The 27,979-nt window shown below is 39.1% G+C and overlaps 1 protein-coding gene across 1 annotated transcript in view; it reads left to right on the forward strand.

Annotated features, from left to right (window-relative positions):
• The first annotated feature begins 774 nt into the window (after positions 1-774).
• The window catches only part of LOC102789304 (retinal-specific phospholipid-transporting ATPase ABCA4-like), a 42,808-nt gene continuing 15,603 nt past the window's right edge, over positions 775-27,979 (forward strand). Inside the window, exons 1-25 of the mRNA XM_087831319.1 lie at positions 775-895; positions 1,082-1,223; positions 1,317-1,456; positions 2,098-2,225; positions 2,399-2,596; positions 7,059-7,148; positions 9,291-9,528; positions 10,425-10,564; positions 11,184-11,300; positions 13,038-13,235; positions 14,693-14,898; positions 17,124-17,300; positions 18,118-18,340; positions 18,965-19,186; positions 19,676-19,880; positions 19,995-20,087; positions 20,554-20,751; positions 21,226-21,403; positions 21,739-21,870; positions 22,004-22,143; positions 22,227-22,364; positions 22,723-22,904; positions 23,102-23,207; positions 26,011-26,216; positions 26,751-26,805. Coding sequence (XP_087687445.1) covers positions 775-895; positions 1,082-1,223; positions 1,317-1,456; positions 2,098-2,225; positions 2,399-2,596; positions 7,059-7,148; positions 9,291-9,528; positions 10,425-10,564; positions 11,184-11,300; positions 13,038-13,235; positions 14,693-14,898; positions 17,124-17,300; positions 18,118-18,340; positions 18,965-19,186; positions 19,676-19,880; positions 19,995-20,087; positions 20,554-20,751; positions 21,226-21,403; positions 21,739-21,870; positions 22,004-22,143; positions 22,227-22,364; positions 22,723-22,904; positions 23,102-23,207; positions 26,011-26,216; positions 26,751-26,805 — 3,973 coding nt within the window. The remainder of the gene's footprint in view (positions 896-1,081; positions 1,224-1,316; positions 1,457-2,097; positions 2,226-2,398; positions 2,597-7,058; positions 7,149-9,290; positions 9,529-10,424; positions 10,565-11,183; positions 11,301-13,037; positions 13,236-14,692; positions 14,899-17,123; positions 17,301-18,117; positions 18,341-18,964; positions 19,187-19,675; positions 19,881-19,994; positions 20,088-20,553; positions 20,752-21,225; positions 21,404-21,738; positions 21,871-22,003; positions 22,144-22,226; positions 22,365-22,722; positions 22,905-23,101; positions 23,208-26,010; positions 26,217-26,750; positions 26,806-27,979) is intronic.

Consider the following 27,979-nt stretch of genomic DNA (forward strand, 5'->3'; position numbering starts at 1 on the left):
AAATAGCTGTAGTAAATGTCACCACTAATGGAGTTATGTTATCTGCAGGTTTATTAAAGTCTGATGACCCCTTCCAGGGGTTGAGCTGCAGAGCAATGAAGACTGGCTCTCAAGTCAGCCTGTTACTGTGGAAAAACTGGACTCTTCGAAAGAGACAGAAGGTAACACTTTTTACATATATTGTATATTTGTATATATATAAATAGTATGGGAACAACAGAAACACAACCAACAGAAACACAACCAAAACAATTGCCATAGGGTTTGAACATTAATATACATACATACATACATACATATATATATATATATATATATATATATATATATATATATATATATATATATATATATATATACACACAAAAATCTTCTCTGAGCTATATATATAGCTCAGAGAAGAGCTCGAGAGGATGTGGAGGGTGAAGGTAACAGTGGTCCCCGTGGTAATCGGAGCACTAGGTGCGGTGACTCCCAACCTAGGCGAGTGGCTCCAGCAGATCCCGGGAATAACATCGGAGATTTCTGTCCAGAAGGACTCTGTCCTGGGAACAGCTAAGATACTGCGCAGGACCCTCAAGCTCCCAGGCCTCTGGTAGAGGACCCGAGCTTGAAGGATAAACTGCCCGCAGGGGCGTGCTGGGTGTTTTTATATATATATATATATATATATATATATATATATATATATATATATATATATATATATATATATATATATGTATTAATATTCAAACCCTATGGTGTTTCTGTTGTTCTCATACTTCACGGTGTATGACTGTATCACATCTGTCTATCCAGATCCGCTTCCTGGTGGAGATCTTCTGGCCAGTGTTGCTATTCATTGGTTTGGTGTGGCTGAGGAAAGCCAATCCACTGTACCAACAACATGAGTGTAAGAAGAAATCGCCAATTATGCATCAAGTTTTCAAATTAGAAAAGAAAAGAAAAAGACAAAATTGTATCTGCTGAAATTCCTTTCTGTCCTTGTAAAAATAGTATGCCTATACCCTTTCACGGTTCTGTTAACATCAAATCACAACCTCTCACATTGCCTCTAATGTAGTCTGTGTTTCTTTAGGTCATTTCCCCAACAAGGCGCTGCCCTCTACAGGGATTCTCCCTTGGATTCAGGGCATCTTCTGCAACGCCAACAATCCCTGCTTTAGATATCCAACCCGAGGAGAGTCCCCAGGCGTTGTTTCCAATTATAATAACTCGGTGTAAGCATAACTCAGCTCTTTTAAACTTGGTAAAAACCACTTTTAACCTTATAAAAAATGTTTTTTTTGTGTGTTTTGGGGGGGTTATTCCAGATTGGCGCGATTCTACACCAACATCCAAAAGCTTTTGCTCAATGACACGGAGGTCCAACAGCTTGGCAGGCTTTGGCATGAAATGTCATCGTTCTCAAACTTCATGGAAACTTTACGCAACAATCCGTCTGCAGTCTCAGGTGAAGTCAAAAAAGAGAAAAGTGGCAGGTAGACGTTTTTATTAATAAGCTGTAGAGAAAATGACTATTGAGAACAAGGTTTCTGGACAGATGTGAACCCAAAGGTGCTAATAATTTTCCTTTTAAGAGACATTAATTCTTAACCTAACATAAACATAAAACAGCTATAAAAATATTAATTTTTTTGTCCAATTTCTGTAAATTACGTTATACATTTTCAGTGCTGCATGGATGCAGGCTTTAAAAATATCTTTTATTGTAGATTTTGCCACTTGCTTTAAAAAGTACATAACATCTACAAAAAAATAATTCCTCCATAGTGGTTTATAAACTTCCCTTCACTATTTTTCACTTTGGCCTTATAATCCTGGGTAATTTAGACATTATGGTGCTGAGTCACATGCCGTTTTTTATGACTAGGCCCAAAGGCATACCCAAAATGTGTTCTCAGTATTTCTTCCTAAGAAATTAGCTTTAGTTTTTGGCAGGGAAATGTGCATAAACACCCTTCCTCACTGCGTTTTCCCTGAAAATCTCTGTCAATCTGTTCTGCTGTGAATCATTTCCTCAGCGCAGTGGGTCAAAGTTATTTTTCGCTGATTTTGACCTTTCGCTATCTCTGTTCATGATTTTCCGTTTAGGTCGCGGGCTGAAGGTGGATGATATTTTGAAGGATGATGAAGTTCTCACAGCCTTCCTGTTAAGAGATGCCGAGCTCTCGGAGTCTATAGTTTATCAACTTGTCAATGCACAAATACGACTTGAACAGGTACATCTTTTTAGAAAGATTTTTGCAGAGGTTAATTATGAATTTTTGCGGAGAATCAAAATTAAAACCACGCTTTACCTGGATTGTGGCAATTGCACTTGTCTAAAAAGACATTATATACATTATAGTAACTTACTGAATATGAATACGAATATTTTGATGCTGTTTTGCAGTTTGCATTTGGAGTCCCAGACCTGCAGCTGAAAGACATAGCATGTAGTCAGGCCCTCTTGGAGCGTTTCCTGTTCTTCCCCACTCGCATGGGACTGCATGGGGTCCGCAATGCTATGTGTGCCCTGAGCCAGCAAAGGCTCCAGAGGATAGAGGATGTCCTGTATGCTAATCTGGACTTCTTCAAGATCTTTAAGCTGGTTAGTAGCTTGTTTTAACTTATACAGTGGTGCCTCATTCATATCACTAGGTGATGATCTAGTATGTCTAACAGCAGATGTTGGTTCCCACGCACTGCTCTCTATTGAAAGACTGGTCATTATAGATACTCACACATTCGCTGATGGATATCGATGTGCATCTCTTGTGTTACTGTATTGATTTTGCATATTTACTCTGCTTTAGAATGCCAGGATGTATTAATGCATTAAGTCATGTACATATTTATATTATATATTATTTAATATTTGTAAGCACTTTAATCTATCAAAGTCTGGTAGCTTCACAGTTCAAACCTGAAGGGATAAATGTGGGTCCAAACTGTCACGATTTGTGGAGGCAAATCGTGCGGAGAGAGAGAGAGAGGTGTGGATCCAAACGCAGACACAGAGGGAAACTGAGCTGAGATGCGAACCAATAGCGGACTGTTTATTTAGCTGCTGATTGATTACAGGAACAAAACTGAACAGTGACTTGACTCAAACTGAGATGTCAAACTATGACCTTTACGTTGGCTGTGACTATGGGAGAGAACATAAGCAGACAACCAGACAGCTAACAGTAAGAGATACGAGACCTAAGTACACGGGAGGGTAATTGGGAAAGTGAACACACATGGGAAAACAGCTGGCACAATTACCCATAATGACACAACAGGGAAGTGTAAACAAAACACATAGAAATGCGGCAACAAGACCTTCAAAATAAACCGGAGCTAAACCTAAGAACTAGAATTTACAGAACAGAGAAAAACTTGAGTACTGGAAGTACAAAACAGAAACCATAACACTAGAAGTCATAACCATAAATAAACCCAAGATCAATAGTAATCATAATAATAACAATACAAATTCCAAAACCCTGGGTCACTGACCCAAGACCATAACACAAACTCAGGCAAAAATTGTCCTACACAGTTTTAGAGTCACACACTGCTGTGTATTTTCTGAGTGTGTCAGGCATATTCACTGCAAGACGTTTTCAGAGAGAATTCATTACATTTTGGCCAATAAATACAGCTCAAACCTGGATTTAGTCGGTGCAGACCAGACAGTTACTCATCTACAAACCTATTATATGGACTTTTTAATATTAGCTGCGGGATCAGTAAAATTGATGTAGTGGAAGATGGAAAGTCTTCACATCTGGCATTTGGTCATGGAGTGCCACAGGGTTTTGTGCTGGCACCAATACTTTTTACATTATACAGTACATGGTTTCCTTAGGCAATAACAATATCAAGTAACACTGCGTTCATTTCCATTGGTTTACAGATGATGCCCAGCTTCATTTCTCAGTGAAGCCAGGTGACACAAATCAATTAGCTAAACACTGGAAATCTTTTAAAGACAAAACAAAGTTATTATATAAAAATAATGGATCTTACCTGGTGTCTAACCAGACATATACCCTTGATGGCATTACACTGGCCTCCAGCAAAAGTGTGAGAGCTCTTGGAGGCAGTTTTGACCAGGATATGTTGGATAGTGTGGACATTAAACACATGTGAAAGAAAGCAGGACTGCTTGCAATATCTCTCAAATTAGAAACATCCCATCTTAAAGTGATAAAAAAAAAAAAAAAAAAGTTTATGCATTTATTAGGTCTAGGCTGGATTATTGTAATTTGGACTATTGTAATTTATTATTATCAATTTGTTCTAAATGTTCCCAGCAAATACTCAAGTTTATCCAAAACTCTGTAACAAGGGTACTAACAGATCATACTTCATACAGAGATCATATTTCTCTCATATTAGCGTCTCTTTACTGGTTTCCTAATGAATCCGCAATTTAATCTGACATCCTTCTCCTCACATACAAAGCTCTGAATAATCAGGGCTCATCGTATATGAAAGACCTCATTGTGTCATTTGATTGCAACAGAGCACTTCACTCTCAGACTGCAGGCTTACTTGTGGCTCTTAGAGTTTCCAAAAGTAGAGGGAGAGCTATCAGCCCCGTCTCGCGTGGAACCATCTCCCACTTTGGATTTAGGAGACAGACACACTTTCTAGTTTTAAGATTAGGGTTAGGGTCCCTTTTGATAAAGCTTACAGTTAGGGCTGGAATAGGTGTCTCTGAACCCTTCCTTATCTATGCTGCTATAAGCTCAGACAACTGCAAGACTTCATGTGATACACTGAGTACTTCTCCACTCATTTCGTCTTGCTCACCATGTGTTTGTATACCACTGCAGCATGTCATTACATTTTTGTCTACTCTCTCCCTTAGTGTGTGTTTTGCCCGTCTCTTCTTTTTCTCCCCCACCAGCGGGTTGTGGCATATGGCTGCACTTCCCTGACTCTGGTTCTGCCAGAGCTTTCTTCTTGTTAGAAGGCAGTATTTTTTTTTCTTCCCACTGCTGCAAAGCACTTGCTCACAGGGGGCTGGTTGTTGGCGCTTTCTCCAGAATACTGTACAGTTGTTACCTTATTCTATAAATGGCCTTGAGGGGACTGTTGTTCAAATTTGGCGCTATCTAAATAAACCAGAATTGAATTGAACTGAGCTGAATTGGTACTGTCCTCCTGGACAGCTTCAAAAGTGAGTGCTACAGTGCTAGTAAATCTTTTCTATAGAAACTGTACGTGTATGTCAAGGTTTGCATAGATATCAGTGCTGCACGTGAGGCCCAGTAGCTGGCTCTAGCAGGGGAGTCTGTAGAAGTGTTTGCTGGTTTTATTTTAGGCACTGGCTCTCTTTAGAAATGTTCGATTATCTTAAAAGCATATAGAGACTAAAACAGACCCTTTCTTTTTTTAATAACACTTGTATTCACCTGTGATTATTTGAGCAAGTTGTCCTCAACTCAAGAAATGTTATCTTCATTTTTGTCTCTTGTCTCCTTGTTCTGCACGCACACACAAATAGTGAAACAAAGAGTAGATAAGATCCACAAAACAACAGCAGGGACTCTCACGCTCATCTGAAGTGATAAGTTTCGCATATACAAAATGCACCTGAACCTTTTTTTACATTATTAAACAGCTAACAGTGTATAACTAGTGTTAGCTTACGCAATAGGAAAAAGATTTTTCCTAACGTGTAACAAAAGATTTGTTTGTTGAGACAGGAAACCTGGCTATTGGAATATATGTAACTGACACTGTAATTGACATCTAAGGATCAAATTTTTAGTCATTCTGTCCATACTCTTCCATCTTATAAATTGCATCGTATTTATATGATATCAATGTCAAAAACTCCATTTCACTGCACGTCCAGCTGTAAATGTTGTACTCTCTCTCTATCATATGTCTGTGTTGAGGTTCAGCCTGGGTGAGTCAGGTGATTGGCTGAGGGAGTTTATGTGGCATTATCCTTCTTGGCCTGTTTCTTTAATGGGCTTAGAGCCTGCCTGCAGACTCTGTGGTATTCTGTAAGACAGGATGCACTTCTCATACATATATTTTGAGTCAACATAGCTGCTAGCAAACCTGGTTTATATGGTTGTATAGTGCATCATCACAGTGTTGCTGTGGCTTTAATGACCATTTTTTAAAGAAAATCCTTGGAATAGTGAAGAAGTTGCTATAAATAGCTTGCAAATTAGGGTCAATTAGAGACTACCCTATATTTATACTTGAGAGATGTATGTTGTCAAATATCTTAGAGATGAAAAATCTTAAACCTTAAATTCCACCTCTTGTCCTATGGTAACTGGAATAGTCGTCCCCCCCCCCCCCCCCCCCCCACAACCCTGACAAGGATAAGCATAAGAGAATGGATGGATAGACAGTTTATGTGTGGGAAATCTGATCTCTTAATTTAACTCATTAACTCCATTGCACATCATGCCCATTACCACATTGACCTTGGCCTCATAGCAGCTGTCCTCCCATCATTACACTCTTGACTCCCTTCTTGCATCAACTTTTCAGTGCCCTCCCTTCCTACTCCCTTGCTTTCTCTCTATCCCCCTCACCATACTGCCTCCCTCCTTCCTTCGTTCATTGAAATTCAGGCACGAGGAATGCGAGAGGAAGGATATCTCATGTGTGTGTGTGTTTGTCTTGGCACTCCTGGTTTCCTTACCCTCAGCACTCCTGCCCTGACCAGTCATTTCCTAACACCTACTGTTAATGGTTTCTCAAGAAGATAATGCCACTGAAGGATGTGTAGGGGAGTTATAATACGTAGTTCCACATCAAACAATTGGTGGATCTCAAGTTTAGCACAGGTTAAAAAAAAATATGGCATTTTATGTGCGTTTGATGTGGTTTTGCCCAGTAGTGTATTGCTTCAAATTCCTGGAAGTTTCCTGGAAATCACTTGTGACCAGATATGAATTTACAAGTCACAAGCTGAGATATTATATGATTTAAAAAGAGCAGTAATGGTTATAACATAAAAGAACAAAGGACCAGCTGTGTTTAAATCCCCCTTTATCTGTAATCATCTCATTTTACTTTAATAGATCTCCTGTTTTGTTCCCCCCTAGATGCCTCAGGTTTTGGACAGAAGTTCCGTGGGCATTGACCTGCATTTCTGGGGCCAGGCTCTTAAGGCAACATCAGCGAAGATCCAAGATGTAAGTAGTCCAAATGTCATCCATCCCTTCTCTTCTGCTCCTTGAGTCTCTTCTTCTTCTCAAGCCCGCAGTATCAAAGGCACTAGTATTTTTAGTCATGCAGGAAACTCGCCTCTTCCGTTGCTCCCCGTTCAAGAATCGCTCCCAGAAGAAGCTGAATGATGTGCTCAATACTGTGAGGGTTACATGTACAGTATGTGTTAAAAAAATACATTTTTGCAAGTGCTTTGTGAGCTAAAAATATGTCTGTTGTGTATGTGCATACATGTAATGTATATGCATGCACATGCATTATAAATGAATGGATCTGAAACACTAACTACAATGGAATAGAACAGGATTGAAGAGAATACAGTAGATACTGTAGATTACATTTTTCTTCTACAAGAAGAATACACGTGGAATAGAAATGTAAACACACATATACACACACTTGTGCAAATGAAAGAAAAAAATATATGAATGAGAAGATAATGAACAAATAACTGAAAAAGTTTAAAAAAAATGGATGATAAAAAAATAATAAAATCAGCTTTCAAGAACTATCACTATTCAATTAAAGTCAGAAGAAGGAGACATAGTATGCTGGAGCATGTTGTTCCATGTGTCAACAAGTCACAGCCACAATGTGCATGCACACAGAAACACAGATCCGTTATTACACATCTAAAATATTAGACTAAAATAGAATAAAACTAAGATAGTCGACTAGAACAAATACGGTAGAACATAATGAAATAAGATTTATTGGTTTATATATAACAAAAAGCACAAACAGTATAAAACCGTATTGTAACACAATAGAGTAGAATAACGTCTGTGTGTTTATCAGGCAACACATATACACAAATCACTGTGACTGAGATGTGTGTTTAGGCACGTTCACGGTTTGTCCCAAGGGAGAGCGTATCCCATCATCACCTTAGCCAGGGGTGAGAGAGAAAGAGAGAGGAGGGTGGGAGGTAGAGGGAGGGAGGAAAAGAGGGACATTCTTTTGAGGTGACACATCCTGTAGGTGGGACCTCCGTATCACCGTGGTGACAGAAAGGCGAGCCAAAAGCTCTCATTACCCACCTCTTCTTCCTTTCAGTTCAGTGTGTGTGTGGATGTTTTTGTGCAAGAAATAATACATAAGAAAACAGAGGAAGAGGGAGTGAGCGCGACAGACATGAGGGGTGTGTTGTAGCATGCTTATGTCTGCGCGTGTCCACATGTAAAAGGTAGCTTTGAGTAGGAGTCATAAACGATCAAAGAGCCATTTTCATCACTCACCTCTGGAGCCAAATCAGTGATGACCCGTGCTAATAAATCCTAATATGATTTGAACCAAAACGCTCCCGGAGGAAATCAGTCCTACCAACATGTACGAGCAACATGCAATACGATTATTGATGGCCTCCTTCATTATCTTCATAGAGGAAATTACATGTAGCAGGGAGAATTGCTCTCCTGGTTGAAGCTATTTTTGTTCTGTCAATAGGAGGATATTTAGTCCACCTTGCAGCTCAGCTCTGTCCAACTTCTTTGCTTATCTTTAAGCTATTGTTTTCTTGTGACCGTTTATACTTAAAAATTCACAGGGCATGAATGAGTATGACAAACATAAATATCCCTGATCTGTGTATAATTATCTGATGAAGGTCAAATAACTCAAAATGGATTGTTTGCACTTTCCAGCAATACTAAATAGTTACTCATCCTGCTGTAGGCCAGAAAATGTTTGGTCGTACATCTCAGCAATGATCAACAGACACGCCAGAGAAAAAAAAATATAAAACTTAAAAACTAACAGCCAGTCAGGGTTTAAGATACAGCATATAAACCATTTGGTGTTAGGGGTGTGTACTGTATATTAGACAGAGGTGATTGAACTCTAGTTTATAGTTTAAAGGTGCTTTAAATCCTAGTTTATTCTGACTATAGTAAATCCTATTTCCCAGCTTGTGTTATCCGAGTAACCAACTTGTAAATATAACAACACCTTTTTTGTATTTTGCATTTTGTGATTAGTGCTAATTGCGGAGTGTGTTCACTGGGACCATGTTAGCATGCTAATATTGAAGCACTGCTATAGCTACAGCCTCATGGCTGCAGACTATCAGATTGTTTAAAAGTTTAACTGGGCCTCTCTGTCTTGCGCAGATGATGGAGCAGGAGAGCTCTCAGGAGCTCATGAAGGCAGTGTCCTCCCTGTTCCAAACTGGGGGTCCTTCCTCTTTCACCGAGTTGATGTCCAGCGTGTCAAGTCTCTTCTGTGGATATCCTGAGGGTGGGGGCTCTAGGGTCCTGTCTTTCAACTGGTATGAAGACAACAATTATAAGGTGTTTCTGGGGGTCAATGGCACCAAAAACCACAACTATGTCTATGATGATACTACCAGTAAGTAAAGAGGGATTTAAAAAAAATAATTTACTTAAATATAGTATTAAGACTGTACTTGTTACAGATAATAATCACAGAAACAGAAATATACCTGTACCTGCTGTATATGATAGCGCTATATATGATAGTGTTGTGCAGACACCACAAGTAGTTATAGTATGACTTTTTTGAAGTCTAAAACAATGAGTAAAAAATAACAAGTTTGCATCACAACACATACTCATGAAAATGTCACAGCTCTGATACCTGCTGTGACATTCAGATTGTCCAAATGTCACATTTTCACACTTACACAACCTGCAAACACCTCTCTTTCATTTGGACTGAAAAGTTTCGATTGAAAGTGACTGGTTGACCTGGAAAGAAAATACTACAAGGGCCATTCAGTTTCACTCTTTCAGTGCTTTTCATCATATAGTTTCATTCAACGTGAAGGAAGAAATAAATGCCAAGAAAGTGCTGTAATTAAAGTGTGACTTAAGAAAAAAATACCAGTCAGATATAGTTAAATATTAGAGAAACACACCTTCTTACTTCACATATTTATTTCTATTTATGCAAATGCAGTCTTTACCTATGCTTATTGTGTATTTGTTATGTGTCGTTTGCTTTCATTAGCATGAGAAGGTGGGACAGAAGTAATTTCACAAGCATTAAAGAAAGATGTTTAGATAACTCAGTTATCATGTGGACAGAGTTTGCCTCAAAAGGCAAAATTTGTTCCAGAAAGTTGGCTGATACGCTCTGATTGGCTATTTTTTTTTTAATATTAAGATTCTTTAGTTGATCATTTATTACGTCTGAATGCTTGACACTTATGGAGGCCATAAAGAAAAATTATTATATATGAATACCATTTGTTTCTCATTCTCTTCATCTTTCCCTACCCCTAGCTCCCTTCTGCAATGCCCTGATGCAGACCCTGGAGTCCAACCCTGTCACGAAAATTGTGTGGAATTCAGTCAAACCCCTGCTGATGGGAAAGATCCTTTACACCCCCGACTCCCCCGCAGCCCGCAAGATATTAAAGAGTGTGAGTGAGACCACCTCCAGCCTGACCCATCACCTCTCTCCCTTTTCCAACTCACTTTTGCCCCACTTCTGCGATTCTTTCAACACTCAGTATCAGTGCAGATGCATACAAACCCCCACCCACCTTTGGAATGAGCTGACTAAAGAAGCAGAGGAAAGCAAAGGGATGGTGGCGGTGATGGGGGTGAGGGGTAATCTGATGCAATGTGAGGGATGGGAAGAGGAGGGAGAGAATTCAGTGTAAGTGTGGGGGCGCGGCAGTGGAAGGAAAAACAGATCTGTTATGTCTCTTTTAATCCTCCTGACACAAAACAGAGTGGGGTTTCGAGTGTTTTGAGCGGCGTTTTGAATGTAGCCAAATTACATAATGTAACATTCCATTGTTATCCGCTGTATGTTGCAGCTTAAACGTTAGATAAATTGTTAGTGGACTTTTTTGATCTCTCCTTTTTTTATTTTTAACTGACACTATCCTTTAACAACTGACACTTCCACCAAACTCATTATTGACAGTGTATTTAGCACAGAACGCGAATGCTGTGTGTTAAATATGCTTTTGTTGTACTACTCTGGAAATATTTTTCAACTTTCATAGGATGTGTGTATTTGTGTTTGTCCAGGCCAACACAACCTTTGAGGAGCTAGAGAGGCTCCAAAATATGGCCAAGGCCTGGGAAGAGGTGGGACCTCAACTCTGGGCTTTCTTCCAAAACAGCGTTCAGATGAACATGATCAGGGTATGATTACTGCACATTCCTGCACACTAATTTAATGCACATTTGCACATCAACTCTCCTTACTACCACTGACATTATATAAAAAGATGGACATAGCCACTGTGAGTCCACCCATTAGTTTGTGAAATCCTATTTTGAGCACTTCATTTCATTACTTGGATAATAAAATAAAGTTAAAAAAAAAAAAAAAAACAGCAGCTAATGCTAGCAGGCTTTTTAGTAAGCTGCATCCATATATATCCACTGCTGATACTGGCATCTTTATTAGTACACCTGCTCAGCTGTTTGTAATTGGAAATATTTAATCAGCCAAACACATCGCAGCAACTTGATGCATTTAGGCATGCCGACATGGTCATGACAACCTGCTGAAGTTGAAACTGAGCATCAGATTGAAGAAGAGTAGTATTTTACTGTGGACTGTTTTAGAAACTGCACATTTCTGGGTGAAAATGCTGTGTTGACTACTTAAATCAAATAGGAAACCAACAGTAACTCAAATAATACATTTTGCAAAACAGCATCTATAATTGCACAATCCATGAAGCAGATGGGTTACAGCAGCAGAAGACCACACTGGGTGCCACTCCTGTCAGCTAAGAACAGGAAACCGAGGCAACAATTTGAGGCTCACCAACATTATAATTGAAGATTGGGAAAAATGTTGCTTGATCTGATTGTTCTGATGAATGTTGTGAGATTCAGATGGTAGGGTCAGAATCGCCATAAACAACATGAAAGCCTGGGCCTATCTTTCCTCGTAACATTTTCAGCTAGTGGTGATATATATATATAGTGTGAGAGATATTTTCCGGACACATGTTGGGCTCCTTATTACTAAATGACCATCAATTAAACACCACAGCCTACCTGAGTATTGTTGCTGACTATGTCACAAAGCTCAAATCATCTCAAACTGTCTTTTTGAACAAGAACTTCACTGTACTCAAATGCCATCCGGAGACACCAGAACTTAATCTAGTCGAGCACCTTTGGGATTTAGTTGAATAGCAGATTCACAACATAGATGTGCGGCCAAAAAATCTTCCACCTATACCAGCTACCATAGGGCGAGAGGCAGGGTACACCCTGGACAGGCCATCAGTCTGTCGCAGGGCTAACATAGAGAGACAGACAACCATTCACACTTACATTCACACCTATGGGCAATTTAGAATCACCAATTAACCTAACCCCACTGCAAGACAGACATTTGCATTAAAAATGCTCCTGAAGGGACCACAAACATGGATGAGTTCAGTGACTTGAATTAACAGGTGATATTTCATAGATGACTACCAGCTACAGCTGCCTGTGTTAGTTTCCACCTGTCAGGCACTGAATAATCCACTCAACCATCTGATTCAGTTCTGTGACTGAGTGGTTTGTGATTATGTGTGTGTGGCTGTCAGTCAGCAACCTCAAACCTAGTAAAGCAAATTTAAAGCATTTTTATAACCAATATTAACTGGGTATTATGAATATTACGTCCACCCACATTATGTCCATGTCTACCTAGCATAGATAATTTGTTCACAGTTAATTAGCATTCAGCAGATGGTGCACTATTCATATTTACGGCCTCTAACATAAGGTTGGTCAGCACAACCTTGAAAAGGTAAAATTTTACTCCTTACTCTACTATGTAGCCACCTGAATCAAACATTTTCTTTTACATGAGCATGTATTGTACTGTATTTCTATTATGCACAGTAACTCTAATTTCTCTCACTGAAGGATACACTGAGGAACCCAACGGTGATGCATTTCATGGACAACAGTCTGGTGGGAACCGAGTTTACCACAAAAGACATTCTCAACTTCCTCTATAATGGACCAGAGCGAGAGAGAGAGGCGGGCACGCCAAACTTTGACTGGAGGAACATTTTTAACATCACCGACCAGCTCATACACATGTTCAACCAGTATGGAGAGGTTAGTAACCTGTCTCTATTTCCGTGTCTCCCTACTTTTTTCCTCAATTTTGCACATTCCCATAACAAGGCATTTGGCCTTTTTGGTAGGCTTTGTCTAATTTCTACAGACAAGAGCGTCTGTCTCCCAGGTCTTCTTCCTGGAGACTGTGCCAGGCTTTTTGACACAGGGCACAACCACTTAGCACAGCTCTTCCATACAGCAGACTGAAAGGTGGCAAGAACATGTTTGCTGTCACCCCCTTCCCTTGTTTCCATTGTACATTCAGTGATAAAGTAGAGAGTAGGTGGGAATGAGTCACCTTCTTCAAAACCCAGTGCTTTTTAGTGTATAGCACTTCATTCAAACAAACTCCTGTGCTTGCTACATAAAAGAGGGCAAATCACTCTATCCATCCTTCACGCCTTCTCTCTCATCTTGTGTCTGATTAAAAGGGGGTAGGGGTTTGGATTTTGGAAAGAACCCTATCATTGCAGGCACCTCAATCTACCCTTTGTCTCATAGTTTAGTGCCAAGACCCTTCAGACTCCACAAACAATCCAGGGGGATTTAGCTAATTAGATATAGCTGTCAGTAATCACTGGGCCATAGGATAACTGCTGTAGTTAGCATGAGGTCCTCTTACTCTGTCAGGGGTATGTTTCTCACACTGGCATCCTATTGGAACATGTGTATCAGTGAGGCTCCTTCTTCTCAGCCCATCTCTGAGAGAACATCATTGTGTAGTGACTGTGTGTTCACATAAAGATGAATGGGAAGTGATCTCTTGTCTGTCTTTGAGTGCTCCGGGGGTATTGTACAGTAATGTGAATGAGGACATTAGACACGGTCTACATGGGAGTGTGAGAGTGGGGTTAGAGAGCTGTATCTATGGTGCAAATAGTGGGAGTTTCACATGGTAATTACACACGCGGTAAATATAGCAAGTGTGTGTGAGAAAATGAGAGTTGCACTCATGCGATTAGTGTGTGTACATTAAATGGATTTTGCTTTCCTGCTTGCATATATGAACATGCCTATGTCTGCCACTGCTCCACGAATATAGTGGCTCACATTTTCCCATGTGGCCAGATTACTCCACTGAAAAACCCATAAAAACAACAACAATGATTTAGGATTCAGCTCAGAAAATAGATGCTTAGAAAATAAGGAAACAAGATTTGCTTCCAGTATTTCATGGTAGTTATAGTGTTTAGCATCTAATCTAATGCATAATCTAATTAGAATCTCACATGCACTTGCATACTGTTACATCGATTTAGATGTTATAGAAGAAAGGGTTGTATATTTTTTCTTCTGTCAGCACATAGAACAACACCACTGCTCAAACGGCATCAGTAACCACACATACACGAAAACATAAATATTTATACTTGCTAAATGCTAAATCATCTCCCTGTTTCACTGCTTCTTATGAACACAAATCCACATCCTTCTCCATGTTTCTCTGTCTGCAGTGCGTTAGTCTGGATAAGTTTGTGGCCTACACAGACGAGTCCCAGATGATCCATGAGGCTTTGCACCTGCTGGAGGAGAACAAGTTCTGGGCTGGCGTGGTCTTCATGGACCTGTATCCCTGGACCACAAGTGTTCCGCCGCATGTCAAGTACAAGATCCGCATGGATATTGATGCGGTGGAGCGAACCAACAAGATCAAAGACAGGTCAGTAATGAATGACTACTCAACATTTGTAACCCCCTAAAATAAAGCTAAATGACAGCTTTTGTTGTACCTTAACCACTGCACTCAGAAAGTACCCAAATCCCTGAAGCTTTTCACATTTTTTATATTGCACTGACAAGCTAAAAGTGTTCAAATTAGATGTTCTTTTGTGATCAATTTGCACTCAGTCCCCCTCCACAATGATGAAAATTCTTTAAACTGATTACAAGGATGGAAGAAAAAGAAACATTCAGTCAACAGACCTTGAAATATAGCGCAGGCTTTGCTGCATTTAATATTCCCAAGCGCCATTGAGTGACCTCTATAATTCTTAAACTGAAAAGGTTTGGACTCAAGGAGGTGACTATATGATCAAACTAAGCAAATGGGTGAGCAACTCTTACAAAGTGAAAACCTGCGTGTAGTTTACAAAAGTTCTTCTAAAGGACTGTCAGAAAGTAGAAATTAGGTTATTTGGTCTGATTAAACCAAGATTAGACTGTCTGACATCAATTCTAGGCACCGTGTCTGGAGAAAGCACCCCAAACAGTGCACTATGGCAGCGGTCCCCAACCTCCGGGCCTCGGACCGGTACCGGTCCGTGAGTCGTTTGGTACCGGGCCGCGAGAGTTGAGGCTCAGGTCTGAAAAATAGTTTTCAGGGTTTTTATCGGTTTTCAGCGTTATTTTGTTATCGTTTTTATCGTTTACTCGGTTTTCCATAGTCTTTTCACGTGTGTTATGAATAAATCTTCTTTTTTTCGGTACTGGTACTAGTTTTATTTTGTTGTATTTATCCGCAACACCTTAAAAGGCCGGTCCGTGAAAATATTGTCGGGCATAAACCAGTCCGTGGCGCAAAAAAGGTTGGGGACCACTGCACTATGGTGAGCATGATGCAGGGGTGGGATTTTCTTTTTAGAGCCAACACAGGGAGAATGGTTAGGGTTGAGGGAATTGAGATAATAGAGCAAAGCACAGAGACATCTTCCATCTCTGTGCTTTAAATGAAAACAAACTCCACTGGGCTCAAGACCTCAAGGTGGGCTGAAGGTTCATCTCCAAATAGAACAATTACACTAAGGACACATAAATCCAATACTGGAGTGGTTTGGGGACAGCTTTGTGAATGTCCCCGAGTAGGTTGTTGGAGAGACCTGAAAATGTCCCTCAAAAACTAAGAGGATTTTCAAAGAATGACAGAAAGTCGTGAGCCAAGGAATCACTGTGTCATAGCAAGGAAACACTTTGGTGCTTCAAAGCTGAAGGTGCTTTAGCAACAAGCTGAATAAAGTGTCTGAATATTTAGATTTGTGTGACAGTTTTTCCTGCTGTGCAGTAGTTTAAAGAAAATACAGTTTTGAGCATAACATGTGAAAAAGAAGAAAAGCGTCCTTGAGGTCTAACCCATGTTTTTGATGCTTTTGTTTCATTGGAGTAATTATTTATTTTTTCGATGCAAAAAATACCTGAAAAACTTCCTCTTTACAGTTTAAATTAATTTATCTTGGGACCAAACAAAGAGCTCATAATTATAATAAACATCTTTGGCAATAACAAAAGCCATTCATGGGCTTTAATTGTACTTAATTAAAAGTAGAAATAAAATTGATTAGATCCATCAATATCATTTTAAAATCAAAACCAATATCATTTAAAGCACTAAATATCCCTGTCAGCTTGCTCCTAGATTTTTTTAAAATCTTGTTACTGCCGCTTAAATGAGGCAATTTATATGGATTTGTGACATTCCCCAGAGGAAAAGCATCTCTCGCTGTCTTCCAAAGGTTTTTGGCTGTTCCATACCTGCCCTTTCATCCAACCATGTGTAGCTCTTACATGCATTTCCCCTTTCTCTTTGATCTCTTATTAATAAGCAGACAGTATGTCAATATCCCCCGGGGTGAACAAGCAGATTTAGCTGTTTGCAGCACACCAGCAGGCTGTAATGGAAGCAGAGGGACTCCTGCCGCTATACAATTGAATAATCAGATTGTAAAAGAGCTTTGAGTCAGACTTATCCGCTTAAGTAAAATCAGCTGGCACAGCGTTAAAGACTTTGGCTTTAGGATAATTTATGGTGGAAAGAAAATCAGTGGAGATTGTGGCCGGGATTATTTAATACAACTACAACAACAAAAGCTTATATATTACTCTGATATGATGACAAACACCATAATCGCGTAGATCCGGACATCTTTCATTCTTCTGTGTCCTCTCTCTCAGGTACTGGGATCCTGGTCCTAGAGCAGACCCCATGGAGGACCAGAGATACATCTGGGGAGGTTTTGCTTACCTGCAGGATATGATTGAACACGGCATCATTAAAATTCACACAGGCAAAGACTGGCCACTCGGGGTCTACGTCCAGCAGATGCCATATCCATGCTACGTAGATGACCTGTGAGTTTACCAGTCACTGCAGTCATGTAGCATTTTTCACAATATGCCTTTTCATTGAAAAAAGCTTTAAAAAGAAATACATAAAGCACTTTCTGCACATCAGAAAGTGTAACAGTGCTTTAGAGGGCTGCAAAACCTATTATTAATAGAAAAATATACAATTAATTGCAGAATAAAAATGATGCTCCTGTATATACTGTCCATGCAACTGATTCAATTTAACCTACATTGGTGTATAGTTAAGGTGAAGCTTTAATTTATTAATAGATGCGTTGAATAACTGTCCAACTCGGTGATTGACTGCTTAACTTCTTTCTGTGTGGACAGGTTTTGTAACTGAATTTCAATAGATTTCAAAGCCCAGTCAAGCCGACTCAGACATACAGTAATGTAACCGTGAGGAAGAGAATGAAAACTCACATTATGAATTAAACATTTTCAGCCTAATCAGCCAACTTGAGCGCTGGTTTGTTGAAAGCTAAGCCAAGGACAGTAAAAAGGTAAATTAAAAAAGTCTGCTGTTTCTTTCATGCCATTCATCTTGGTGGCTCTTGTTTGAACGCAGAGTTGGGTATTGCTGTTTATTGCAGTCTGTATTAGTGCTATTCTAGTTATTATCAATGGAGGAACCAAATGTGTGAAAATTTCTAGTAGGCGTACTACACTACACTGAATTTCCTCACTAGAATATAGCCTTTTTTTTGGAAATATGTGCTGCTCCTTTGTCTGACTAAAATTGAGATTAATGCATTCTGTGCTGAGAGATCACAGAATCAGTGTAATCCTAATTCCTTCCTCTCTCCTACTTCCACTCTAGCTTCATGATCACACTGAACCGCTGCTTCCCAATATTCATGGTGCTGGCCTGGATCTACTCTGTGTCCATGACAGTGAAGAGCATCGTGCTGGAAAAGGAGCTCCGTCTTAAAGAGACCCTCAAAGCCATGGGGGTCAGCAATGGAGTCATTTGGTACACGTGGTTCATCGACAGTTTCCTCATGATGACTGCGAGCACAGTACTGCTGACCTCTATTGTCATGGTAAGAAAACACAAAGAGCTGGAGAGAAAAGGTGAAAAAAAGCTGAAAGTAAGACTGAGGGAGTTTTGTCAGCTCTTAAGAGTATGTTTATTCAAACCTGCAGCTTGACCCTTGGGCCTATATGAACTCAGTTAACATGTTATTAATGTAATAAAAATGCAAAAAAACAGTTAAATACCAAATCCTCGTATAAACTAATTTATGGTTGAGAGGTTTAATTACTGTGACCTTAATTATAGGGCCCAAAAATACTTTGTGGCTCCACACAGATGGAAAAATTGCTAAATATGTCTCTTTTGAATAGTAAAGGTTGCCATACCAAAAGGTTGGTTTGGAGGGTTCATGTTTCACAGGGTTTAATGCTGCCCTCTTGTGGATGATATTAATATACATACACACGCACACATACACACACACACACACACACACATATATACATATATATATATATCTATATATATATATATATATATATATATATATATATATATATATATATATATGTATATTATGTGTTTTTCCTCTCTCTACCTTTTTTTAAACCCTAAATGTGCATGTTTAAATGTGAAAGTAAACCTCACCGCAGAGATAGTCATGCTCTATATATCTCCTTTTTAATCTCAGGGTGGCAAAGTGTTGCATTACAGCGACCCGATCCTTGTCTTCTTCTTTCTGATGACTTTCACTCTGGCCACCATCATGCAGTGTTTTCTGATGAGCGTGTTCTTCAACAAGGCCAACCTGGCAGCAGCCTGCAGTGGCATCATTTATTTCACCCTCTACCTACCTCACATCCTGTGCTTTGCCTGGCAAGACCGCATCACCACGAGCATGAAACTGGCTGTAGTATGTTTATTTTTTTGTTTAAAGTACAAAATCAGACGTGAAGTTATGCTTTTCAAGCATAGTAAATATGATTTACAGTGCTTAACACATTCATTAAACTACTAATGTATAGTTTATACTACAGTTCCAGTATATGGTGTATTTTTTATAAATGTGTCAAATTACTCTTATTTACTTCCATTTCTGAACAGAAAGAATTGTTTTAGCAGTTGAATGCTTGATTAATTTCTATGAATTTAGTCTGTTTGCATTATAAATTAAAATTTTAAGTTTTAAAGAAGTTTTTAACAGATTTCAAAAAATTTTGTGCTGTCATGTTTTATGACAAGTCTAATAAATTAGTTAAGCACTGTATGTAAGTAAATCTCATGGTAAACATGAGCAAATTTAACCCAGCTGACTTTCATGACTACACACAGATATTTAGCAACAAATGAAACGAGTGATCATCCTGTTTTTTTTTTTTTTTTTACCCCTTATGTTTTTCAGAGCTTGTTGTCACCTGTGGCCTTTGGCTTCGGGACAGAGTACCTGTCGCGGTATGAGGAGCAGGGTTTGGGCCTGCAGTGGAACAACATTAAGACCAGCCCCTTGGAGAAAGACACTTACTCCTTTCTCACCTCCATCCTCATGATGATTTTTGATGCTGTCCTCTATGGTATCCTGGCCTGGTATCTGGATAATGTTTTCCCAGGTTGGGATTCCTCTAATTTGTGTAGCTTACTTTATATTCTACAGTATTTTAGCAATTCATTGATACTATGAGCTTATTACTAATAAAATCAAACTATTTGTGTCTGCCCATTAGGACAGTATGGCATTGGTCGGCCATTCTACTTCCCGTTCCAGCCCTCCTACTGGCAAAGACCTAAACCCTCACACACAGAAACGGCAGACAGAGGTTAGTCAACAGCAGAGCAACACTATGACTAAAACAGGTGTCAAATACATGAATTTCTACCTTTATTCTTTATCTTTAAAATTGCGGCTAGAAGGGCAACTTATCACCAGAAGAATAGTGTTGTTGTTCCATTGAATGTCAATATACGGTGAAGTTAAGGCTCATCCAGCCCATCCCATCAGTGTCAGAGCTGGAAGTAAAATCTAAAGCTTTTTAAAAGACAGATAAATAGGGTGTCTGCACTTTGAGTAACTGTCCCTATAACCATATGATGGGTCAACAAAGCCAGTGTATTATTTGAACAAAGAAAAGATTAGGTGCTTTCTTTCGTCTTTCTTTTTAACTGGAGAGTAAAAATCGATATGTAACTTCAGCGCTTTCATGGTGATGATTTTTAATTATAGGCCTGGTAAAACTTTGATCAAAAAGCATGCTAGTAAGCTGGTGTACTGTCTATCTCTTATAGTTCCTGAGAAACCTGAACCAGAGAACCAAGAGAAGGATATCGAGAGCACACCAGAGACAAACACCTGTAACGGCTCAGCCAGCAGGAAAATCTGCAAGCACCACAGTAAGAGGGAGCAGCGGGAGAGACAGAGGGAACTGCTGAAACAGCAAGAAGAAGCGCCAAACCAGGAGGACGGCCAGGACTCGGGAAATGAAGGTGATGACACAAATACAGAAGAAAAGCTCAGAATGCTGAAACAGTAACTTTGACTACACTTCACAGACTAAACAAGGAGAAGGCATACTAGATAATGACACAGTTGGAGAGAGATGCCACACTGCATGTGAGGAACTCTCTGGGGGCACCTGGTGGAAACATGCAAATCCTGCAGCAGAATGGAAAAACACAGGGGAAAACGGAAAATGACAAATTTGTGCTGATTAGAAGCTGTAATTATATTGTTATTAGGGAAGCTGCTGGTACAAGGCCTCAGTCAGGTTAGTGAAAGGAAGGGAAAATAGTATTAGGTAGGTAAAATACTGAGAAATCAGACTAAAAACTCTCTTTCCTCTAAGTGCTCTCAGAAACTTTCTTTCAGACAGAAGTCCATCAAATTAAAATAAACTTTGAGAGCTACTGTGTTATTTCTGTCATGTTTTGATAATATTTTCGATCTGTTTTTGCATGCAGACCAGTCGTTCTTTGAGCCTGACCCAGTAGGCCTTGTGATGGGGGTGCAAATTCAGGATCTGGTGAAAGTCTTTGATCGAAGCTCTCGTCCAGCTGTCAACTGCCTCAACATTAATTTCTATGATGGGCAGATCACATCCTTCCTGGGGCACAATGGGGCTGGAAAAACCACGACAATGTAAACTGAAATGTTGTTGTAGGAGTGTTTCTTACAGAAAGTACACTGTTTTTTTTAAAAACACACACTGAAAAGATGTAAAGGGAATTCCTGTAGTGTGTCTGAGCGGCAATGATTCAGCAACATTTCAGATTTGAATGGTTTTCATAGAAGCCTTTATGCATGGAAGCTCCCTGCAAGGGTATTTCATTAAAACTTGACAATCATATCATATTCAAGTCTTTAAAAATGGTCTATTCAGAACTTTCTGTTTGGTTTAGATTCAAACTGAATTTTGATAGCTACTTAAAGGTTGGTAACACCTGTTTATGGTGCTCTGTTTCTGGTTTTTGCAGGTCCATCCTGACCGGGCTCTATCCTCCCACATCTGGCACAGCCTATATTAATGGGAGAGACATTAGAACTGACATAGACATTATCCGCACGTCAATGGGGATGTGTCCTCAACACAACATCCTCTTTAACCAGTAAGTTCCATTTTAGGTAATTTAATCAACTAAACAACCAACAACAATATTAATACTTTTTAAGTTATTCAATCATTCACAATCAGCCTTCTTACAGAAACGTCTTACTGACTGCTGCTGTGTTTTGTACCAGTCTTACAGTAGAAGAGCACATCTTGTTCTATTCACTGCTGAAAGGTCGGACCCAGGCGGAGGCAGAAAGGGAGGTCGAGGACATGCTTGTGGACCTTGGGCTGCCTCACAAGAGAGATGATGAGGCTCAGAACCTCTCAGGTCATTGCTTGCTTCTCTTTGTGTGTGAGAGAAAGCAGGAGAAAAAAAATCTCTTTTAAACATCTGTTCTATTCACATTAAAGGCGGCATGCAGAGGAAATTGTCGGTGGCTATGGCGTTTGTCGGAGGGTCAAAGGTCGTCATCTTAGACGAGCCCACCTCAGGAGTGGACCCCTACTCCAGACGATCCATTTGGGACCTCTTACTGAAATACAGAACTGGTAAAAGCTGTCTGTAAAGTCACATTTAATGGTCTGGTCCACACTTTAACTCTCTCAGTAACTTCATTTTGTAACTCTTAAAAGGTGTTTTTTATCCTCAAGTTGACTTTTCACTGTTCCAGAATTTACTGAAGAATGAAAGAAAGTCTTTTGAAGCTGTACAGCTCCCCTGAGGCACTTGGATTTTGTAGAGAACTGATCAAAAGGGGAAAATTCAACTGGGTGGCTACAACAAAAGACAGAATTTTAGTCATAAAACCAATAAATTCTCCATCCATTTTCAGCACTGAAAAGCTTTGGTATCACACTACTACTTACAACAAGCCAAGATTTTGATAAAAGCTCGCTCCTTGTGCAGGCCGCACTGTGATCCTGTCCACTCATCACATGGATGAGGCTGACCTGCTGAGCGACCGCATCGCCATCATCTCCAAAGGGCAGCTGCACTGCTGCGGGTCCCCCCTATTCCTCAAAAACTGTTTTGGAGTTGGTTTCTATTTGACGCTTGTACGGAGGATAAAGGACCTCAGGAAGAAGGAGGTGAGGATGAACTTTTGTGCTTAATCAACCATCTGTAATGCTTCTCATCTCAGCAGGTTTCTGCACAGAAAACAAATCTGTTTCCACCACAGACATATGCAAGAGAATACGTGATTTTTGTCTGCTCACTTTTTAGTCCGAAAATCCTCTTTTTCTTCTTTTGCATTGTTCAAGGTGTTATTTTCTATTTTTGTCAGAATAACTGTGACTGTGCCTCAGACTGCTCGTGTTCCTGTTCCATCTGCACCAGATATAAAGATGAGTCTCAGAATCAGTTTCAGCATCTAGACAGAGTTTTGGATGGTAAGTGGATATCGTATATCCCTTTAATCTTCCTCCTCATGAGCAACGCCTCAGGAGTTGGTTTGTTTTTGCGTCTGTCTATGTTCTCTTGTTTTTCTGTTCCACTGAAGGCAAAGTTTACACAAAATGTAGATTTTGGAAGACAGTTTTTGGAAAACGAAAGGATTTTGGCTCGCTCTTTCTTCTTCAAGGTGTGTTTTGGAAAGTAGAACTCAGTTTTCAAGTTCAAGTTAAGTTTTGTTTTAGGGTAAGGATGAGGATAAGGGTGCGGCTACCACACTGGATATCAGAGAAGTCACTGTAACAATACTATTGGCTAAGAGCAACATTAGAGGTAGCACATTTTATAATTGGTGCATTGGGCTTAAAGCAAAGCCCCAGTTTCTCAAGACTCTCAGGACTCTGCTTGGTTCAGCTATGGTTTTACCCCCTTTTACTTCTCAACCAGCAACCTACTTGGCCCATTTAACACTAGAATAAATGTGACTCTTTTACACTTTTCATCTATCATGCTAGCTCTGACTTATGTTATCATTAGCAGCAACAGGGTTATCAAGTGCATTATTTTACACTGGTTTCTATGCGCAGTAGTTTGAGGTATAAATGAACATAAATATTACATTTTAAAAAAGACCAGATCCACAAGGTCTAACTATCAACACAATATTTAACTGTTAGCCATAAAGTAACTGGTACTGACATATGATCATATGTGTGTTATTAACTCAATATCTGTATCTATGAGTGGAATCATATAGGTGATGCTTAATGAATGTGGACAGGGGTATTATTACTATTACTATTATTATTATTACTATTAAAAAAAGGCCCAAAATACTGCCTTCAAAAATGTAATTATATGTAAATTTCCATATATTTTGTTACATGAGAACAATGTCAAATGTTAGAGTTAATAGAATCTGGTAAAATGAAGTTTACTTGATTGGTATGCATTAATTATTTGAATAAACCAGCCTTTATGTATTTCAGAGGCATTTTATTCAAAATTATTGCTTTATATTTACTGAGAGTGAAGAATCATTTGTTGACTCTAGGCTTGTGGTGTTGTTATATATAAGAAACAAAGCCAAAGGCAATTGAGATAATATATGTTTGAACTGTCTGTGTCTGATTATAATTATTATCCTGGCAGCAATGGAGTCATCAGTATTCAGATGACTTACATACACTCACTCACTTTATTAGGCATACCTGGCTAGTACTGGGATGGACTGGGTTGGTCCATATTGAGGTAATAGCACCACACAGTTGCAGTAGATTTACTGGTTGCACATCTATAATGTGAATGTCTCATTCCACCAAATCCCAAAGGTGCTCTACTGGTTTGAGCTCTGATGGCTGCGGAGGTCATGTGAGTACAGTTGGAGATGATCTGAGCTTTGTGACATGGTCAGCAACAATGCTCGAGTAGGCTATGGTGCCACAATCATTTTTAGTTGCACAAGTTTGTGCGCACAGACAAGGAATTTTACTTTGCTCTCTTCATGATATGGTTAAATAGGCAGTAACTAATTATGTAACTTATCCCCAGTTATATCCCCACACCATTACACCAGCAGCAGCGTCTGAACCACCGGCACAAAGCATGCTTTCATATCGCTTGTTTGGGAGCAGAAATTGAGACTCATCAAATCTACAACATTTTTCCAATATTTTGTGTCTAACTTTGGTGGGTCCATGCAAATTGCATCCTCAATATCCCGTTCTTGATAGGACTGGTAGTCATTGGTCTTCTGTAGCTGTAGCTCAGCAGGTTCAAGCTGTTCTGCATCCTGCAGAGATTGTCTTCTACCTTGGTTGTAACAAGTGTTTATTTGATTGACTGTTGTCTTCCTTCAGCTTATAGCAGTCTGACCATTTCCCGGCTGATATCTGAAAACAAAAAAGGCATTTTCACACAGAGAACTGATGCTCACTGGATATTTTCTCTTTTTCTGATCATCCTCTGTAAATCCTAGAGATGGTTGTGCGGGAAAATCCCAGTAGATCAGCTGTGTCTAAGATTCTGTCTCAGAGCAGCTTGTCTGGCACCAACAATGATGCCACAATCAAAGTCACTTAAATCACATTTCTTCCTCCTTTTGATGCTTGGTTTGCATTCTAGAAGGTCGTCTCAAACATGCCTGTATGCTAATTATATATGCTTAAATGCACTACTGCCATTTCTGTTAATAAGCAGTTGAACAGGTGTAAATAATAAATGTATCGTACAGTCAAACACACTTTTACAATAGAGCCCTGCCTAATAAAAATGTAGTAGTAATGATAATAATAATAATAATATAATGTCATAATAATAAGAAGTTTTTTCTTTTGAATCTGGCCACAAAAGTCTTTTACTGTTGGAAGAAGCTGTTCTTTATGTAAGTGGGCGCCCTCACAAGTGTAGCAGAGGAGCACGTGTGTGTGCAACCTGCTGAGTTGTTTATACGTTTCAGTATGGACTTGTTGAAATTTGCATCACTTATCACTTATCAAAGTTGTAAAACAGAACATAAACAGATTTTTTTTTCACATTCCCAATTTAATGGTCATATTGACCCATGAGCTTGCTATTACTGTTCTGCCTGAGGACACGTACTTAAGATGCAACCCCGTGAAGCTGGTGAAGTATAAATTTGCTTATGCGTTTATGTGCTTGAATAAAATTGTTGGTTTTTTTGGGGTTTTTTTGCATTTCAAGCAGTTTTTGTTTCTTTGTCCTTGTGTTAGTTTCTGCTATTTTGGGAACACTTTGCTCTTAAGTAGCTCATTTATATGTGAATTTCTGTCCTCTTTCCAGGGGATATAGACAGCATCACAAGTCTTATCCACCACCATGTCCCCGAGGCCAGGCTGATTGAGATGATTGGACAGGAGTTGACCTATTTGCTCCCCAGTAAAGGGTTTAAACATCGGGCCTATGCTAGCCTGTTTAGGGAGCTGGAGGAGACACTTGCTGATATGGGTCTAAGCAGCTTTGGCATCTCTGATACATCACTAGAGGAGGTACGGATGTCTGTTGTTTGTTGATACTGTGGATAGCATAGTTAAGAGTCTTCAGAATATATATTTATATTTAATTTTGGAAAGTTTGAATTTTGATAAACCCTGTTTGAAAATTCTGATAAATGAAATAAAGAGCCAGACATTGTAAGAGAAGTTTGTTTTTTTGCCCTTATTGGTACTTTTAAAAGCTCTGAAAAGGTCAACATTTGTTTTCATTGGATGGATTAGAAAAATTGTGTACTTTTAAACATTACATGCCTCTGCAGCATTTTAACTATATTAATACATCTGTAAAGTTTTTTTAAAGACCAAGTGCTATACGATTTCAGCTAATGTCTTTATTAGACTTGGATCCTGCATCTTTTCTTCTTTTCTCTTTTCTGCTGTTTCTACCTGCACACAGTTCTAGGGATTTGTCAGTTAAAAATTAAAAAAGAAAAAAGGGTACAATATATTCAGAACATAAAGGATGAACTTATGCTAAATGAATGAAAAGTTTTGAAAGTTAAGGAAGTTCTTTTTCTCTCTCTGCAGATATTCATAAAGGTCACTGCAGACGGAGAAGCTGCGAATAATGCCACCACTCCTGGTAAATACCACCACTGATATTCTCCATGGCCTTTTGCTGGAATTGAATTTCTGACCCTTTGTCTAGTCTCACACCTGTTTTTATTAGGCTGTTAGTGTTGCGTATCCTCGAAGTAGATTATACAACTGTGACTATAAAAGCCGCCAAAGTACTTGTTTAGATTTCACGTGTGGTGTGGTGCTTCATTTGTCTTTTTTTTTCAACCCTCTAGTTTGTGTGTATATGTGTGTGTTTTTTGTTTCACTTATGTGTCCTACTTCTAGAACAGTGGATGTTACAAGGGAGAAAAAATGGCTGCAAAGTTGGCATAGAGGGAGATGAAGGTCAGAGCGTTAAGAGCCATTAGACTGAACTCTGGCAATATAAATGCTGTTTTTTGTCACTGGACCTGGGCCAATCAGATCTTTTTTTTTCTTTCATTGATTAAATATTTTATTCCTAACTTTTTATGTGGGACTTGTCACATAAGGACAGTTATTTATAACACTCTGAAAGGCATTTATCCCAACCAGGGAAGCAAGTACCCCAGAGAGTACCTTTCCAGTAGCTAGGGGTACTATAACCATTAATTAAAGAAGTGACCTCAAAAAGTTGGGTAATGGGTAAGCAGTAAAAATAATAGCCAAAGGGAATGCATACACAATTAAAATGTAAAAGTGACTGGTTACTTTAGTCAACACTGAAAATTTCATACATATTATCTATGAATTGAATTCATAGACCCAGAAAGATATCTGGATCCTTTTCAGTTTATGATATTTTCTTGAGAACAGCAGTTTTTCTTTTTTCCAAGTGCCACATATATGTTGGAGTAGAAGTCTAACTAATTACATGACCTCTTTGGCAGGTGTAGAAAAAGTGTAGAAATAAATTCTACATGGGTTAGATGAGGTTTTCAGAGATAATTATATACCCATATCCATTTACATTTGATATTTACATGTTTACATATTTGAATCTTTATGTTTGCACTTTCAAAGCAATAATATTTATGTGTTGAATTTACCTGAGGATAGGAATTCCTGGCTTCTGATTGGTTAGTGAAGTCACAGGGGGTCCGAACAAGGAAGTTGTGCCACGAGTGAACATGCTGCTAATTTATCTTACATCCATCTCCATCTTACTGTTTATAATAGCTCAGAACCACATAGTGATCCCTTCGGTTTCAAAAGTA

The sequence above is a fragment of the Neolamprologus brichardi genome, chromosome 18 (genome assembly GCF_056152115.1).
Source record: "Neolamprologus brichardi isolate AB-2024 chromosome 18, ASM5615211v1, whole genome shotgun sequence".
NCBI lineage: Eukaryota > Metazoa > Chordata > Actinopteri > Cichliformes > Cichlidae > Neolamprologus > Neolamprologus brichardi.